The 18,819-nt window shown below is 39.9% G+C and overlaps 1 protein-coding gene across 1 annotated transcript in view; it reads right to left on the minus strand.

The window, feature by feature from the left end:
- The window catches only part of VAV2 (vav guanine nucleotide exchange factor 2), a 3,316,635-nt gene that overhangs the window by 62,628 nt on the left and 3,235,188 nt on the right, over positions 1-18,819 (minus strand). The window contains exon 28 of the mRNA XM_044058536.1: positions 4,071-4,225. Within this exon, the coding sequence (XP_043914471.1) occupies positions 4,071-4,225 (155 nt within the window). The remainder of the gene's footprint in view (positions 1-4,070; positions 4,226-18,819) is intronic.

An 18,819-nucleotide genomic window follows, 5' to 3' on the forward strand; every position in this document is an offset into this window, starting at 1 on the left:
CTTCTCTCTGCCATAGTTAAAGAAAAAGTGAAGCAGACTGAAGTGTGTAACAGCTACTACAACTCTTTTTTCAACAGAAGAACAGTGCTACTGCATCTCTCTATCTTTCTCTGCTCCATTATCTGTCTATAAATAGGCATCTCTTTTCTTAATGGAACTGGCTATTTAGAATACATAACCTTAGAAAACACATCTAATGCTATTCTACCATTAACGTTTCTATAAATAACAAAATGTTGTGGCACATATAACTGAGATGCTACTGAATTATTTCATGGGGATATTTCCAGTACAGAAGGGGCATCTCTTCTGTCCAATATACAGGTACAAAGAGGCTGTATAAAGTAATAACATATATCAAAGTGATGCTTAGCATGTCTAGCATCACTGGATTTTGCATATGAAATGGAAATTTACAATCACTAACACTGCTGCTAATGTAATGACTACAGTCCATCTGACACGTAGCTGTTTACTCAAAGTGCTATACCTATACATGCAGTTAACTGAATGCAAAAGAAGTGCAAAACATGTACTGATTACATACAACACAACAACTGAAATCTTCTAATTTATCATACCTTGAAAGCTACCTATTCTATGTAATAATTTTTTGACAAACTACTATAAATGTATGTTGGTGTCCCTACATTGGGCAACTGCTTATCTGTAGTAGAGAGCTAAATAAAGTTGTGACATCTGAAAGTCAGACTTCGCCCTATGAATAGTGAATGTTTGGTTACATAACTAATTACTTGTAGAAGTTCAACATATCTGTAACAAGGTTATCAAGTGGAGAAAACAAAATGCGTAAAGTTGTGTAGTAATAGATTTGAAATCTGAAAAGATACCAGCCAGTTGTGGAAAATAATATGGACTGTACATACATTGCATTGCTGATCATGTCAACCATGGTATAAACACTGTGAAACAAGGCTAGTGCTGGAAACATTTGCATCTGATTCACATGTATCAAGCATTTTAGAAATGAATATCAAAATGTTATACACCACTGAATATGAATTCCTAAATTAATAATTTCCTTGCATTTTACCTGGAAGCATTGTCAAATCACAAACAATTATTCACCAATGCCAACCTCCACATTTACCCTGAAAACGATCAGTAAATTATTACCAGTGTCAATTAATTGATGCCATAGCTAAAAGAATCACAACCTACTGAAGAACATCCCAGAAGAAAACAAAAGTCAAATTTCATAATATTTTTTCACCTGGTGTATACATAGCTTCATAAATATATATATATATATATATATATATATATATATATATATATATATATATGCACACACACACACACACATATATATATATATATATATATATATATATATATATATATATAGGTAGATATCTATCTCATTCTCTCTCTCTCTGTATATATATATATATATATATATATATATATATAGAGAGAGAGAGAGAGAGACATATGGGTCTATGTCAGATGATCGAAGTTTCAGAACATCAAACATCATATTGTTAAAAATCAGATGATCGAAGTTCTGAAACACTGAACATCACATTAAAAAAAATCTAAAAGGAAAAGAAGTCTTCTTTTATATTTTTGCAAGGGGACAAGCCCCCCTGTATCCCCCACACCCCGTTACTTAAATATACCAACTATTCCAAATGTCATATCCCAGAAACAGCAAGCATTTAAAATATAAAAAAACAAACACACACACACACTGTCCACTACTTTTGCATGGGGGCTTGTCCCCCTGCACATCCCACACCCCCTGCAAATCATATGCACCAACTCCAAGATCACACTATAGTGACAGCAAGGCTAGATTTCCCTATCCTTAATGTAGTGTGATCTCCATATCAAAGCTGCGAGTGGTACAAAAACTAAAGCACCATATCCTGAAGATTGCTGACACTACTGTCAGACGAGTCATGGTTCAGGACTGGTGTGGTATGTAACAAGTCAAATAAAGGCTATATAACTCTATGTCTCACACTACCAGCAACATAGTACCTATGCTGATTAACTGAACTTTGACATAGCGTAAACAGGAAAAGGAGTATCAAACCACAATCGGAACCAGAAAAATTGCAGGCAGCAAAATGTAGTAAAACACAAAGTTTTTAATCCATCCAACAAAGTACAAAGTAAGCGCTTTCGCGTAGGAAATCCCACGCTTCCTCAGACAATTAAATAATACAAGTAGCATCCTCATTATATACTCTCCAAACACAGTAAGGCGGGAAAATTAACTAAGCAATCAATCAATTTAACAGACCAAAAAGTTTGTAATTAAATGCATATTCAAATTGCCTCACCGCTGTTTTGAATGAATTTGTTTGTATATATATATACTCTATGCAGTAAAATAACAGCGGTGAGGCAATTTGAATATGCATTTAATTACAAACTTTTTGGTCTGTTAAATTGATTGATTGCTTAGTTAATTTTCCCGCCTTACTGTGTTTGGAGAGTATATAATGAGGATGCTACTTGTATTATTTAATTGTCTGAGGAAGCGTGGGATTTCCTACGCGAAAGCGCTTTCTTTGTACTTTGTTGGATGGATTAAAAACTTTGTGTTTTACTACATTTTGCTGCCTGCAATTTTTCTGGTTCCGATTGTGGTTTGATACTCCTTTTCCTGTTTATGCTTGGATTCTGTTAATTGGAAGGAGTTCAATTCAGCAGTGAGGTTGCTTCCTCTTGTCTTTTGAACTTTGACATAGTGTGCTTTTGCAGAAATTAGTTTTCGGCAGACTGAGTTTGTTTATTTATAGTTTGGTGAACCAAACATTTGATGAAGAAAAGTAGACCCATATATATATATATATATATATATATATATATATATATATATATATCTATATATATATCTATATATATATATATATATATATATATATATATATATATATATATATATATATATATATATATATATATATATATATATATATATATATATATATATATATAAATGTTTATATATATGTATATATATATATATATATATATATATATTTATATATATATATATATATAATATATATTTTATATATATGTATATATATATATATATATATATATATATATACATATATAAAAAATATATTTAATATAATATATATATATATATATAATATTATATACATAATATATATATACATATATGTATATATATATATATATATATATATATATATATAATCTATATAACACATATATATATATATATATATATATATATATATATTTTTTTTTTTTTTGTGAATACTATGAAGACAACATGCTTTTCATTATACTTTTTTAATTTCTGTTCTTGGAAGGTGTGTCTTCTGTGTGGATTTTACATGCCCTCCCTGTTTATGCAGGTTTTTTTTTTCTGGGTGTTCTGTTTTTCTCCAACATCCCATGACAGGTTATATGTAAAATGGTAATCCGTTAAACTGCCCATGTGCGTTTGTATATATTCTGATGGACAGGCAGCCCCTAAAATTAGTTTCAGTGAAGTGTAGCCAGTTAATGCTGGAAAAACTTTGGTTCTTCCATGACCCCAGTTTTGATTAAATGGGTAATTAGAGAATAAAAGACTAAATGAATAGGAAATTTAGCCACTAATATTCACATACCAATCAAATACTGCAGTAATTTCAAAATAACCTCAAAAACGTGAAAATTAGAATTATACACTACCATGAATGGTGACCAACAACCTGATTACTAATGAGATGTAGCACCTTTAGTCTGGACATCATAAGCAGCATATTTATGTAATAAATTGATTATTTTGAAGCAGTAAACATTTTCTGCCTTATTCTTCTGAAAAGTAATTTCTGTTTCTCACCATATTTATTTTAGCTGTTCTGCTGTCATTAATTTAAGCTGAGAATATTAGATGGCAAGCATCTAATCAGAGATAGAGAGATGAATGTAGTCATAATGATGGCAACTTGATAATTAGTGCAGTACAACTCACCAAAAATATACATCTTTAATTGATACTGTCTTTGATGACAGCAAATTTACAAAACCATTTAAGTGTTTAAAAACTAAAAGGAAATCAGAATACTTACTCTGCCATTAGCTTCACCTTTCCACCATCCCTGGTCCCCACCAATCTTATTGTAGATTTTGACAATGTCACCCTCTCTTAATGACAGTTCCCGCATGTCACGTGCTGCAAAGTTATATCTTGCCACAGCTGTTCCAATAACACGATGCGTAAACACTGGGTAAGAGGGAAAAATGTGTAAAAAACTCCACCTCATTGAGATACTGGTACCACTATTTAAATACAAATGGATTGTCAATTTCCTGAAAATTGATATTTAAGGTCATACTGTATTCACACATTTTTAAACAAATTCTTAGGAAATGTGTCTGTATACCTAATGGTTTTCTGAAAAGAGAGAGGTTACATATTTTGTCTATGGTGATCTTTAGTTAAGAATAGTTCCACTCAATATATGAAAACAGTCTCTCCTTTCTCTCAAAAGCTCATGATTATGGCACACATTCTTAATTCAAACACAACATCCATACTAGCCAGTTCTGCCAGAATTACACATCTTGTCGTACTTCTGACACCTTCACCATTCAACATCAAGAATGTAACTTACATATAGCTTTTATGACACAAACCTCCTCAAAGTGCAACATACCACACTAATCATAAATCATCAAGTCATGTTCTAACAGTCATGCGGTATAAGTGTACAAAAACTACTTGGAAATGCTTGTTTACATTATCATAGGAGGTTACTAGGCTAAAGTCCCTGTGGCCCTTCCAACCCTAGCCAAGAGTTTATCCCCAAAAAGAAACCTCAGTCAGCCCCTGACAATGAGTGACACAGCTGGAACCCCTGGGACAAATTTGGGGTCTCCCAGCCACTCCCAAGATTGCACTTGAAGAGGGTCAGTGAGGTGCTCTGTTTGACGTGAATGGAAAGTCTATGCCAGAGATGGGGCAGCCTCTGGGAGACAAACCGGTCTCTCCAGCAGGTTTTGCTGATGTCGCATATCAGATTCAGGCCTGTTGAGCAGATAGTGGGTAAGGAGTTAGACTTATGGATATGGAAAATCTCTAGTAGGGCAGGGTCTGAGACTGCCTTGTAGGCGAGAGACAGATCACCCCTGAACAATCTGTATGACACCAAGTAGAGTGATAGTGATTTGAGCCTGTCAGCAATGGACAGGTGTTGGAGGCCATGGATTCTCTTTGTGAGGTACTTCAGTGGCCTTTCTAGTTGGTGCAGATGTTTGGAGAGGTACATCTAAAATGGGGCATTATACTCAATTATTGGTCTAATGAGGGAGGTATATAGAGAGGTAATAACCTCCTTTTTTTCTGGATGCAATCCCTTTACCTATGAGCTGAACCAAGTAAAAAGCTTTTCTGACCACTGCTGCTATATGATGGTCAAATGTGAGGTTATCAACCTGAGTGCCCAGGTCTCTCACTACAGGTTGTGTGCTTTGGGGGTTTTTGTTGATGTGGTAATCAAAAGAGGTCATGTTTTTGCAGGATGGTATGATGATGATACATTTTTTTGCATTTAGCTTGAGGCCATGACTTTGGAACCAGTCATTAGTTGCTGTGAGACCCTCTTGTAGTATGTTAACATAATTTGGGGAGTCAATGACAATACCCAACTTACAGTCAATCACAACCTTGGTCAGCCACAGGCCTTTTGTCTTTGCCCGAATCTATGAGAAATAGATGCCAAACAGTAGGGGTCCCAGGACAGATCCATGGGTAACTCCACTACTGACAGGTCTGCTATCAGAGGTGGAGGTACCTATTTTGACTTTGAGGGTCCTTTTGGTGAGCCAGTTGTCAACTCACCTGATGAGTTAGGAATTTATGCCAAGTTGTGGTAGCTTTTCGATGATGCCCAAGTGGGAGATTGTGTCATAGGCCTTGGCCAAGTCAAGGTAAGCTGTATGTACTGATTTTCCCTTATCCAGGGCCTTGTTGACAGTCTCAAAGAAGTTAACCAGGTTCAACAGGCAAGATCTGCCCTTGCCGAATCTGAACTGGGTGGGGTCAAGTGCTTGGAGATTGCCTATATCCTTGTTTATGAGATCCATAATAATATGCTCCATGGCTTTACAGATCAGACTTGTCAAGCAAATGCGGTGATAGTTTCCAGGGTCAGTAGTGGCACCACCTTTGTGCAAAGGGATGACAATGGCAGTTCTCCACTCTGCTGGAATGAAGCCAGTACTTAGGCTGTGGTTGAATAGGATGCTCAATGGTGAAGCCAGTTCTTGCTGGAGATGGTGCAGAATAAATCCTGGCATACTATCCGGTCCTATGGAAGCTGTGTTCTTTCCCTTGGATAGGGCCTGTAACACTTGATCTATGGAGATGTGAAGTGAGGGACAAATATCGGGGATGTGGAAAGGGCCTTGGGGGGGACAGGGGGGGTGAAGTTTGCACTGAACCTATCTGCTAGCAGGTTGGCTAAGTCAACAGGATCAGTATAACTGACACTGTTAACTATTAATTTAGAACAAACTTGGGCTTTGCCACTGAGGTTCGACATAACTGAAGAAGACTTCATGGTTTCCCTTTGTTATGGGAGGCTAGTTTGGATTCATAATTGGCCTTGCAGTTGTACAGATGCTTGTATACTGCATTGACGTACTGTTCAGCATAGTTTTCTGCATCCTCTGAGGGGGGCGGTGGTATGAAGCCACAGATACCCTCCCTTAGGAGGATGTACTCAGCTTTTGAAAAGTTATTTTTAGATTGATTATGACTGGGGGGATTGGGTGAGAGAGAAACTTCGAATGAGACAGTCCGATGATCTGATCCCACCAGGGAAGAATAATCTATGGGAATGGTGCATCAGTTACCCATGTTGATAAGAAACAAGTCCAGAAAGTTATCTCCTCTTGTGGGGGATGAGATGAGCTGGTCTAGTGCATTAGAAATAATGAAGTCAAGGAATCATTGAGAGAGTGCATTAGTGCAAGAATAGATCACCCAGTCTATGGTGGGGTAGTTGAAGACACCAAGGATCAGGGTGTTAGGGGTACCTTGATGGAGTCAAGGAGAGCCAGGTAAGAGGAGTGGGTGCCCTGAGTCATGGAGGGGGGGTCTATAGCTAGCTATAACTTGGATGGGTGTCTTGCCAACTGTCAGTTATACCTGGAGTAGTTCCATTGTGTCAGGATGGCAAACCAGTCTGGAGGTGTGCCTGCCTTAATGAAGATAGAGGCGCCACCACCATCAGTCTTCCAGAACTCATTTTGGGGTCAGAATGTGTGGAATGAGGTATTGCCTGGTAAGGCAGGGGTGCTCTCTGCAGCCCCAAACCAAGTTTCCATGACTGCACAGACATTAACATCTTCCAGTGCAAGGAGGGCCTCCAGTGAGTCCATTTACAGGTTAAGGCTCCTAGCGTTAAGCAGCATGACCTTCAGTTTTCTTTTTGACAGATCTTTTAAGATGGAAGGTTTGTTTTTGGGACATTGCCTAAAAATGGTACAATGGGGGAGGTGAGAACTTTGGCCAGGATCCGGAAACCCAGTAGTGACAGGTGAAGGCCACCTCTGGCAAAGCACTGAGGCCTGCCGACCATGGCATTGCAGCCAGACAGATACTGCATACCCTTGGAATGACACCAAAAACTAAGCCAATTGTTGAAGTCAATTATTTTTTGTTGGTATTGTGGTATCATTCTTGGTGAAGGTAAAATGCTGCTTAGGGCTAAGGTCATACCTGCCTGGGACACATACTATGACAGCTCAATCATGTCTCTCTTCATATAGTCCAGGGAGGTACATCTCAAGTCATTCACACCAACATGAACAATGACAGAGTCATACTTGTACCTGTTGTGGAGAGGCTTATGTGTGTGCATGATGTGGTGGATTCTGGCACCTAACAGACAACTGACCGTGATCTTCTTTTTGTCGAGCCTGGTGAGGGGGACATTAGTGTGTCTCACAATTGCGTCACCAATGATTAGTATGTTTGGTTTAATGACACCAGAAACTAAGCCAATTGTTGAAGTTAATCATTTTTTGTTGGCAATTTAGTATCATTCTTGGTGAAGGTAGGATACTGCTTAGGGCTAGGGTCATACCTGCCTGGAACACACACTCTGAGAGCTCAATCATGTCTCTCTTCATGTAATCCAGGGAGGTACATCTTAAGTCATTCACACCAACATGTGGTGACCAACAGCTTTACAGAGATAAAGTGTCACTTTGGGAGAATCTAACTACATTAGCTAGATCCTTCTCATGTTGTACTTGAATGAAAATATGGATTGCATTTGGGAATTTCCAAGTACAGTTTAACACACATACATAAGGAGAAAGTGAGGTAACTGGTAAGTTAGAAAAGAATAGGTACACAAATGCTGAAAAAAGGCAAGGAAGGAAATTATAGCCATTAACGTAAATGAGAAAGAAATGGTGGAAGAAGTGCTTGGGCCACTCCTCCGAGGTCAAGGCTACTGTTAAGGGATTATGACTGACCAAGTTTGCAATTGACTGTAAATGTGGTGCCATCAAAAATACCCCAGAAGACACCAAGATCCTTTAAGAGGGTCTTTTCTAAAGTGATAGCTGCTGTCACCACCATGGACTAACACTAAATGCAAGAAATGTATAATAGTATCCTTTGTCAAGAAGAAGCTCCTTGTAACTAACACATGGACAACACACCTCTAAAAACTGATCCATTAGTTAGGGACCTGGAAAGCTATGTAGATGATGAACTGTTTTTGATCACCATATATCCACTACTGTAAGAATGTGCTTTTTTGTTGCACAGCTTATTACTAATTATATGGAGTTCAAGTCTTGGGATATCATTATTCCACTGCATTCTACACTCATCATGATGATTACCAAGTACCTGTCCAAACATTTGACACAGCTTAAAGGCCCACAGCTCTTTCTTGCATAGAAAATCAAGGGCCTAATCATAAAAACTATGAACCATCTTAAAGCCTTGTCTCTCTTCTCAGTAACATACAGGCTACCTGAGGGGTGATTCAAACAAAGGAGTCACCAACAAATCTCACACACCATGAATTTTATTTAATGAGCACTTTCTTATTTTAAAAAATTAATAAGACTTCATCAGAGTAACAGAAAGACATGCTCACAGCCCTTTTTATATCCTAAACAGCCAATCAGTAAATGTAATCACTAAACAAAATACATTCTTAAAGGCACACTATATAATAAATAATATAATAACTAAATAGTCCTTGGTGTAGTAAAAAGTAAAGAATGGACAATGCCATTAATAACTATTGAATATAAATATTAAAACATCAACAATTATTGTAATTGAAGGTAAAAACTTGTATCATGGTAAATTAGCTCTCATTTTCAAAATGCTTGAAATAGAAATAGTATGGTTGATACCCAGTATCTGCGAGGCATTATGCCTAAACTGCCAACACAACTCTTTACTTTCTAAAAAAAAAGTCTAAATCACCACATAATGGGGATATCAACACCCTATTCTAAGGCAAAAAAGTACACTTATTAAAATTAGTACAAACACAAGAATGCTTATATAGTGCATTGGTATAGTTTGTTTTTTTAATGTCAGAGATGTGTTGTTCCCTGATCCTATCACACAACCTTCTTTTAGTTTTCCTAATATAAAAAGGCATTACAGGTGCCACATAATGCCAAGTAGACTAAATGTGTCGTATTACAGTTTACTTTCACTGGGCATGGAATAGTTTTATTGTAATCATTACCTACAATGTAAGGCCCTTCATGAATAAATTTACACCATTTACAACAGCCACACTTCTGCATACTACTGTGACTCCAACTGACCTTATTAGAACCAGATTCAAAACTACTTATCAAAATTCTTCCCTTTGGGAAAAACTATACTGGGAGCATTACCACAGACTTTCGTAATGTCTGAAGTAAATGCCAAGTCCCAAAACCTCCTTGCAATGCAACACAATGATATGTAGCACTGCTAAAGGGCACTATAAAAGAAACTGACTCTTGACTCCATTTCACAATAAACTCGCCTCCATTGGAGGTGGTCTGAACTTTACTCTTTAATATTGAAGCAAAACTTTTTTTGCGGTGTTCAACCACCTCAGCTTCTATTTTCCTTAAAAAGTGTAATTGGTATCCCCTTTCCCTAAACAGACTAATCAGATGGTGTATCTCACACTCAAAGTTGGAATCATCGGAAGTGATATGTGATAATCTGACCATCTGACTTTTAACAACTGATCTCTTCTGGAAAAGGGGGTGACAACCATCAAAGTGAAGATATGCATTAGAGATGGTTTCTTTTCTGTAAATGGTGGGAGTGAAACACTTAGCCTCCAAGTTCTTTCCTAGGTGATATCAAGAAAATCTATACTGTTCTCATTAATAATGTTCAAGAATTTAAGAACATTAGTAGGCTCCTGCCATAAATTTAAAAAATAAAGCCACTGACCTAAAGTCCCTTTCCCTAAAATTAACACATTGTTGAGGCATCTAAAATAGCTGTGTGTAAAGGAAAGGAATTCCGGAGTGAAATTTTTTTTTATCCCACATGGCAAGGGCTATATTAGTGTAAATAGGGGAGCATGTAGTGCCCATGGCGACACCTGAAACATGATGAAAAAATTCCCCTTCAAAAAAATCGATAGTTATTGGGGAAACCATCTCCAGTAATGCAATGACCGTCTGAGCATCCTGTGATGACATAGATGAGTATTCAAACAAATAAGTAGAAACCCACTCAGTGCCAATTTCATGGGGAATCACAGTAAACAGGTCGAATACATCAAACATAATGAAAATGATACAATCAATAAACCCCAATGTACTTAACACTTCCAAAAAGTGCCAAGAATATTTTAAAAAATATTTTTATGGTGTAGGAAGAACGTACACTTAAGGTCAACTAATTTAGCCAGGGGTTCAGTTTTAGATCCTTTCACAGAGACTATCAGTCTTAAAGGAGGGATATGGGGATTTTTGTGTATTTTGGGAATTCCAAAAGATGGATGCCACTTTAGATTTCTTAACATTTTGGTATTCCTACACCTCATGACCCATCTTGCCCTGAATAACCATATCTAACAGATACGAACCAAGTCTAGCATACGCAACATTGATCTGCTTTAAACTGACCTTTTGATAGGTATTCTCATTAGACAAAAGCTGTCCCATTTTCAACGAGTAAGCCATACTATCCACGATTACTACCCCTCCCTCCCTTATCGGATTTCATTATCCGAACGCTCCTATCCTTTGCAAGTTTCTTAAGGAACTCTCTTTCTTCATTGAATAAATTATCAGACAAATGTCCCACTTTTCTAGTGTTTAAATACACTTGTCTGAACTGCCCTTCACAAACCCGTTCAAAAATTGCAACTATAGGGTTAGAGGGTGGTATAAAAGTACTTGTCCTACGTGGCCCTGTATGTTCAAAGTTAGTGTCAGCATTATCAGTGAAGAACAGTTTTAAATTACAATTTCTAGTAAAGAGCTTAAGTTGAATTAAAGCATTTACTACTTCCAAGTTAAAACTAGGTATGAATGAAAACCCTCTCTTAAATGCAGACAAACAAAACTCAGACATTTCCACAGTGGAAAGATTAAAACCTCTAAAAGTATCAGTTTTAGCAATGTCCACTTCAGTATTGTACAACCACATTTGCATAAAGTTAATGCTTGTATCTGCCCTGTCCTCTGCCCCTGCTCTAGGGATGGACATATGTCCCTCTGTATCCCAATAAAGCAAAAATACACAGGAACCGGTGAACAGTGAGGTACAAGAAAACTGTGTAAACTTGTAGCAAAAAACATGCACCAAACCAACACGGCTGGGCAAAGAAAATAGAAAGTAATAAAAAGTGAGCGCTTTCGCGATAACACTATTGCTTCTTCATGTTAATAAAAAAGTGGAAAGACATGAGTTTAAAAAGAAAGCAAAACCAATCAGCTATCATATGCAAATCTGCTGAAATAATTAAAAGGTACACACACAAACACACACACACAATGAAAAAAGAAGTTATGTACTCACCATAACATTCCATGTGAGTTGTTTATCTCGCCTTTATTCTCACTGTTGGGTTCGGAGCCGATCCTCGGCTCGGACACGGCCAATAGCAAAGCTTAAGGTTTGCCAGTAGCTTGAGACAAAGCCCCTTATCCCATGATGCACTGCTGGAATTACCTCAGATCTTGTTTGCTGCGTGTATATATACCCCTGTAAGGGGAGCACTCCCCAAGAAGTACTGAACAACCAGGATGATACTAGCCTCTAGGCCAACTGTCAGCCAGGTGGAGGATGGAGGGAGGGACTTGAGAATAAAGGCGAGATAAACAACTCACATGGAACGTTATGGTGAGTACATAACTTCTTTATGTGAAGTTGTTAAATCTCACTGTTTATTCTCACTGATGGGTAGCGTCCCTAGCACCTGCAATCCTGGGTGGCTCACGGGAGAACATTTTTCAGGATTGTAGAACCAAAGACCTGTCCCTGGAAGCCTTATCTACTTTGTAATAAGTGATAAAGGTATGAGGCTTAGACCAAGTGGCTGCAGCACAAATGTTGTCAAGGGGCAATTTAGCTTGAAAGGCAGAAGACGTAGAAACGGCTCTGGTTGAATGAGCCTTTGCTTTGTGTGGCAAAGGTATGTTAGCATTTGCATGAACAAATGAAATACAATCCGATAACCATTTTGAAAGGGTTGTTTTAGCCACTGGTCTACCTTTTCTGACCTCTGAAAAGGATACAAAGAGTTGATCTGATTTTCTAATATCCTTAGTTCTATCAAGATAAAATCTGAGCTGTCCGTGTACGTCAAGTTTGTGCAGCATGTATTCCAATTTGTTGGAATGGTTGAGAAAAAAGACTGGCAACTCAATGACTTGATTGATATTAGACTCAGAACAGACTTTAGGTAAAAAGGAGGGGTTTGTTCTGAGAGATACTCTATCAGCATGGAAAATCATATAAGGAGGTCTGACAGATAATGCTTGAAGTTCTGACACTCTGCAGGCATAAGTAATGGCCACTAGAAAAATAGTTTTCCAGGACAAAAATTTGAGATCACAAGATGATGCTGGTTCGAAGGGGGGAAGAATTATTTGAGACAGCATAAAATTCAAATTCCAGGGAGAATAAGGGATTTTGACAGGAGGTCTCATTGAAAAACACCTTTGAGAAAAACCTTAGATAACTTATGGGCCATAATATTTAACCAATCGAATCCAAGGTGGAAATTTGATATGGCAGATAACTGAACCCGAACTGTGGCAGCTGCTGCTCCTTCCTTAAACATCATTGTCAAAAACTCTAAAATGGATGACAAAGGAGCTCAGAAAGGGTCAATTTGTTGTATACTGGCTGAAATGGAGAACCTTTTCCACTTACTGCGATATAGTTTTCTGGTGGATGGCTTATGAGAAGACAATAGAATTTGTCGTGTAATCTGAGTGTGAATGAAGCCTAGCTATTTGGGGAAGTGGATCAGCCAAGCAGTCAGCTTTAGAGACTGCAATGAAGGATGGAGGTCCCCTGATGGATGTGTCAGGAGGTCTGGAACTGGGTCCAGGATCTATGGATCCTCCAGCAGATGATGGTGAAGAAAAGGGAACCAAATAGCCAATGGGGGCTATGAGGATAACAGTCCTTCCCAGCAATTCTGCTTTCTGTAAAAACCTGGGTATCAATGGAATTGGTGGGAATGCATATGAGAGACCCGTAGGCCAATTGTGTACAAGTGCATCTCTTGGGGGATGTTCCAGAGGTGGTATTAGGGCAAAGTAGCTTCTGCATTTGGTATTGATGCGACTGGCAAAGAGGTCACAGCAAAGCTGGCCCCATTTGTGGAAAATCAAGTCTGCAACGTGTTGGTTGAGAGACCACTCATGAGGCAACAGGATTTCCCTGCTTGTCCGCTATCACGTTGGATTTCCCCGGGATGTGCATTGCTAACACAAAATGCTGGGATGACAAAGCCATTTGCCACACCCTGAGGGCTTCTCGACAAAGGGGATAAGACTTGGTTCTGCCCTGTTTGTTCAAGTACCAGAGCACTGACATGTTGTCTGTCTGAATTGCAATTGTCCCTAGAGGAAGAGAGTCCTGGAAGTACTGCAACGCCAGAAGTACTGCTCTCAACTCCACAGCATTGATATGCAGATGTGACTCTTGTTCCGTCCTTGTGCCTTGGGTAGTCTTTCCCTGAAAATGCCCCCCCCCACCCTATCAGGGAAGTGTCCATGATCACAGTGGCTACTGGGGGGGAGCACAAAGGGTCTTCCTATTGTGACATGAAGAGACATCAACCACCACCAAAGGTCTCTCTTGCAAGAATTTGTGATGAGAATCATATGGTTCATTGGTAATTTCTGGTAAGACCATTGAGCGAACAGGAGCCACTGAAGAATTTGCATATGTATCCTTGCAAGTGGAATGGCTCGAAATGCTGCCGCCATCAAACCTAGTATTTTCAAGACCTCTGCGGCTGTAGCTCTGTTCTTTGACACCAATGAATTGACGTGTTGGTGAAGAAGTGAGACCCTTTCAACTGGAAGATGTAGAGTGGTGGTTGAGGTATCTAACTCTGCTCCTATAAAGATGGTATGTTGCAATGGTGACCAGGCAGACTTTTCGAAGTTGACTGTAATGCCTAAGTGGTGGCAGAGTGTCAGAGTAGATTGTGTTGCCTGAATCAATTGATGCCTGGTGGTAGCGGTGAGGAACCAATCGTCTAGATATGGAAACACCTGGAAACCTAGACGCCTCAGGTGAGCCGTGACCACTGCCATGCATTTGGTGAACACTCTTGGGGCTGTAGTGAGACCAAAGGGCAGGGCTCAAAACTGGTAGTGATTAGCTCCCAGCCGGAAACGCAGTTGCTCTCTGATTCATCTGTCCATCTTTATGTGGTAGTACGCATCCTTGAAATCGATGGAGCACATCCAATTGCCTTTCCCTAGAAAGGGAAGAATAGCCTGAAGCATGACCATTCGGAACTTCTCTTTTTTTACATATTGGTTGAGTCTGCTGAGGTCCAAGATAGGTCTCCAGTCTCCGGTTTCCTTTGGAACCAAAAAGAATCTTGAGTAAGTTCCGAATCCAACTTGGTCTGCTGGGATTTGATGGATGACTCTTTTTTTCTAGCAACTTTCGGACCTCTATAGTTGCTTGTTCCCTGCGACTGGGTGGAACATCCGGGATTCTGTTTACAGGAATGGGAGGGGAAGAGAACGATATAAAATACCCTCTGGAAATGATGCTTTGTACCCAGGTATCAGACGTTATGCTTAGGCAGGCTTCTGGGTATAAAGATAAGCAACCCCGGACTGCCTCCAGGGCCGGACAGCTGGGTCTCCTTTCATGAGCACTGGTAGGGCTGACCAGAGAACTGGCCTTTGTCACCCTGCTGTTGCGGACCCCCCCCCCCTGCCACGCAGGCGATGTCTTCCATTATAACCCCCTCCTCTGCCTCTAGAGGGGGTTTCTCCATGTGTGTCCTGAAAGGCTCCCTGTGCTTTTCAGAACCACATCTTTCCACCCTTAGGGCCCTTGGGATAGGGCCAAGTAGGGGGTAGAAAAACTGAGTCCAATGGCAGAGTCTTGCCTTCCTGCTCACACCTGGTTAAGAGTTTTTTTTACCTTGGGCCCAAACAGAGATGAGCCATCAAATGGGGTGTTGATAAAGGAAGACTCAAAAGGCTCCGCAGAGAAACAGAGATGCATCCAGGCTTGTCTATGCAGAGCAATGCCTGAACTAGTGGGTCTACTCGAACCATCAGCTGCGTAAGATATGAGATGCATGGACGAGTTCACAATCGAGTTTGGGTAGCTGTGTGTTAACTTTGTTGGCAACCCCTGCAGCTACCATACCCTGGAGAGTATCTCCTAGCTCTTTCAGGAGATCTCTTTGTAGTCTTGTAAAATGGGTTAAATAGTTCAGTGATCGAAGGGAAAAGGTCGCTGAACTAAACATGTGTTTCCCATATCTATCCATGATCCTAGAATCTCTATTAGGAGGATGGATAGATGAGGACATCTCAGACCTTTCCTTTTTTAGTGGCTGCAGCCACCACCGTGGCATCAACAGGCACTCCCTTAATCAAAAAGGCGTTGTCCACTGGGGCAGAGATGAACTTATTTGGTTTCAGAGGGACAGGTTCCATGGCCTCTGGAGACTCCCACGCCTTATGAGAAATCAACTCCATGAGCTCATTGTAAGGTGGAGACACCCAAGAAGTGGAAGGTTGAGACACAACAGCCTTCAAGAGCACTGACTCATCTTCAGTAGGGCTTTTGGACTGCCAACCGCCCCTCTGATTAAGGATCTCTAATATCTCCGCAAAGGAGATATCCTCAGAGGGGGATCGAGGGGACCCTTCTGACTCATCCAAGTCATTGTCAGATGTGAAAGACTCCTGTGGGGAGTCCAAGTGCCTCCTCTTGCACAGTGTCTTCCTGGGTACCTCCTCAGTGGGGGGGGATCTGGGGAGGTCTCAGAAGAACAGGGGGTGCCCTGTGGGGCTACTTGAGGCTCAGGGTCTCTACGCTTGGGTGGACCAGTAGAAGCAGGAGTGAACACAGGTGCTTGAGGGGAGGAGGAAGCCAGACCTGATGCTGATGATGTCTTTGGAGACAGGACACTCCTCATGGCATTGAATGCACCATGACTCCAACAAGAAGGGGTAGACGGATCCGAAGGAACCGTCCGATCCTCCCACACCGAGGCTATGGGCTCTGAGCCCAAGGTAGGAGCCGAGCCCATCCGAGATGAAGCCCCGAGAGGAAGAGTCAGCACCGACAAATCGGTACGACTATCCTCCCTGGACCCAACAGGAGAGTGTCCCAGTCGGCGCCGAGGACATCCGAGTAGATGGAACCGATAACACTGGAGCAGGTCTCAACTCCATAGGCTCAACAACCATCAGGTCGGGCTCCTTCGGCTCCGAAAGTCCAGCACGGCTTGGAGGAGGAGTAGTGAATTCCGGGTTAATGGTCTTCGGCTCCGACGAAGGAGTCGGAGCCGACAACAATTTGGCAAGGCCTGGTGCCCGTAAAAGCTTCTGCACCAACCGGTCCATATCCAGATCTGACAGGCTGACAGAAGACTTCAAGGAGTGCACTGAGGGTGCTGATTGGAGCACAGGAGATGAGGGAATCTCAGAAACCGGCTCCAAAGCTGTGAGCTGGCACTGAACAGAAGGGACACTCGGTTCCGAGGACAGTGGAACCGATGACCCTACACCCTCCTTTTCTTTAGCCTTTTTCAATGCTTTCTAGTCACCTGAAGACTTGGACGACTTTGAGGATCTACTAGCACCATCCTGGTCACCCAGTGCTTCGGAGAAAGGGTGCTGAAGTAAACCCCTATCCACTAATTTCCTCCTCTCTAAAAGTACCCTGGAAGAGAAGGAGTGACAAATACTACTACAAGAGTCTTGGAGGTGTAAAGCCCCCAGACAATAAACACACTGAACATGCCCGTCAGTGACGGACATTTTTTGTCCACAATCAGGACATTTTTTGAAGTCAGATTTAGGATGTGGCTTTTCTTTCTCATCAGACATCTCTATTATCAATTTAAACAACTTTAAACAATTGAAACAACACACTCAAGAAATTATCTATCAAAGTACTCCTAAAAATGTAGATAAATACAAGGCCAACTATTAGGCCAACACTGTAGAAAAAAAACAAGCTAACACAGGGCACTTATCTAAAACTAAATCTAAGTCTAAAACTCTCTCTCTCTATATATATATATATATATATATATATATATATATATATGTATACACTATCCTATCAAGAAAGTAAAAAAAAAAGTTTTTAAACTTGCAAATAGATGAATCTATCGATTAATATTGGTCTGAGCTATCTGGAACACCGAGATATGTGGCGCGGCAAACTAGATCTGAGGTAATTACAGCAGTGCATTATGGGATATGGGGCTTGGTCTCGAGCTACTGGCAAACCTTGAGCTTTGCTATCGGCCGTGTCGGAGCCGAGGATCGGCTCCAAACCCATCAGTGAGAATAAATGTCGAGATTTAAAAACTTCACATCAATTGTTATAAATAAAATGGAAAAAAATATGAATAAAAACTATGTTTAAAAACAATACATGTCCCTCTGTTTTGGGGTTTTGATCCAGTCCCTGTGATACAAGTTTTTATGTTCACTTACAATAACTGTCAATGATGTTTTATATTTATATTCAATATTTATTAATGGTATCATCCATTCTTTACTTTTTAATACATCAAGGACTGTTTCTTTATTATATTATTTATTATATAGTGTGTCTTTAAGAATGTATTTTGTTTAAGTGGTTGCATTCAATGATTGGTTATTTAGGATATAAAAGGGCTGTGGGCATCTCTTTCTGCTACTCTGATGAATTATTATTAATTTTTTAAAAGACAAAAGCACTCAGTTAATAAAATTCATGACATGCAAGACTCGTTGGCTGCTCCTGTGTTTGAATTTCTTATTTTATAGGTTCATAGGTTCATACTAGGCTATCTGCCCTGGGGCAATTATAAGCCTAGCCCGATTTTGTTTGGCTTACGCCACCCCTTGATTTGAGTATACTGTGCCCTTTTTAAGGTTTAGTTTGCTGTGCCTCTGTCTAATAGTGACACGGAAGTAATCCCCGGGACAAACCTACGATCCCCCATCCACTCATCAAGATTCTTTTTGAAGAGATTCAGTGAGGTGCTCTGCCTAACATGAATTGGAATTCTGTTCCAGAGTGAAGGGAGCCTCTGGGTTATGAATCAGTCCCTCCAGCAAGTTCTATTTATTTCAGTACTGAGGTTCAAGTCC

The sequence above is a fragment of the Protopterus annectens genome, chromosome 16.part0 (assembly GCF_019279795.1).
Source record: "Protopterus annectens isolate FY-2018-M chromosome 16.part0, PAN1.0, whole genome shotgun sequence".
In the NCBI taxonomy this organism is placed as follows: Eukaryota; Metazoa; Chordata; order Ceratodontiformes; family Protopteridae; genus Protopterus; species Protopterus annectens.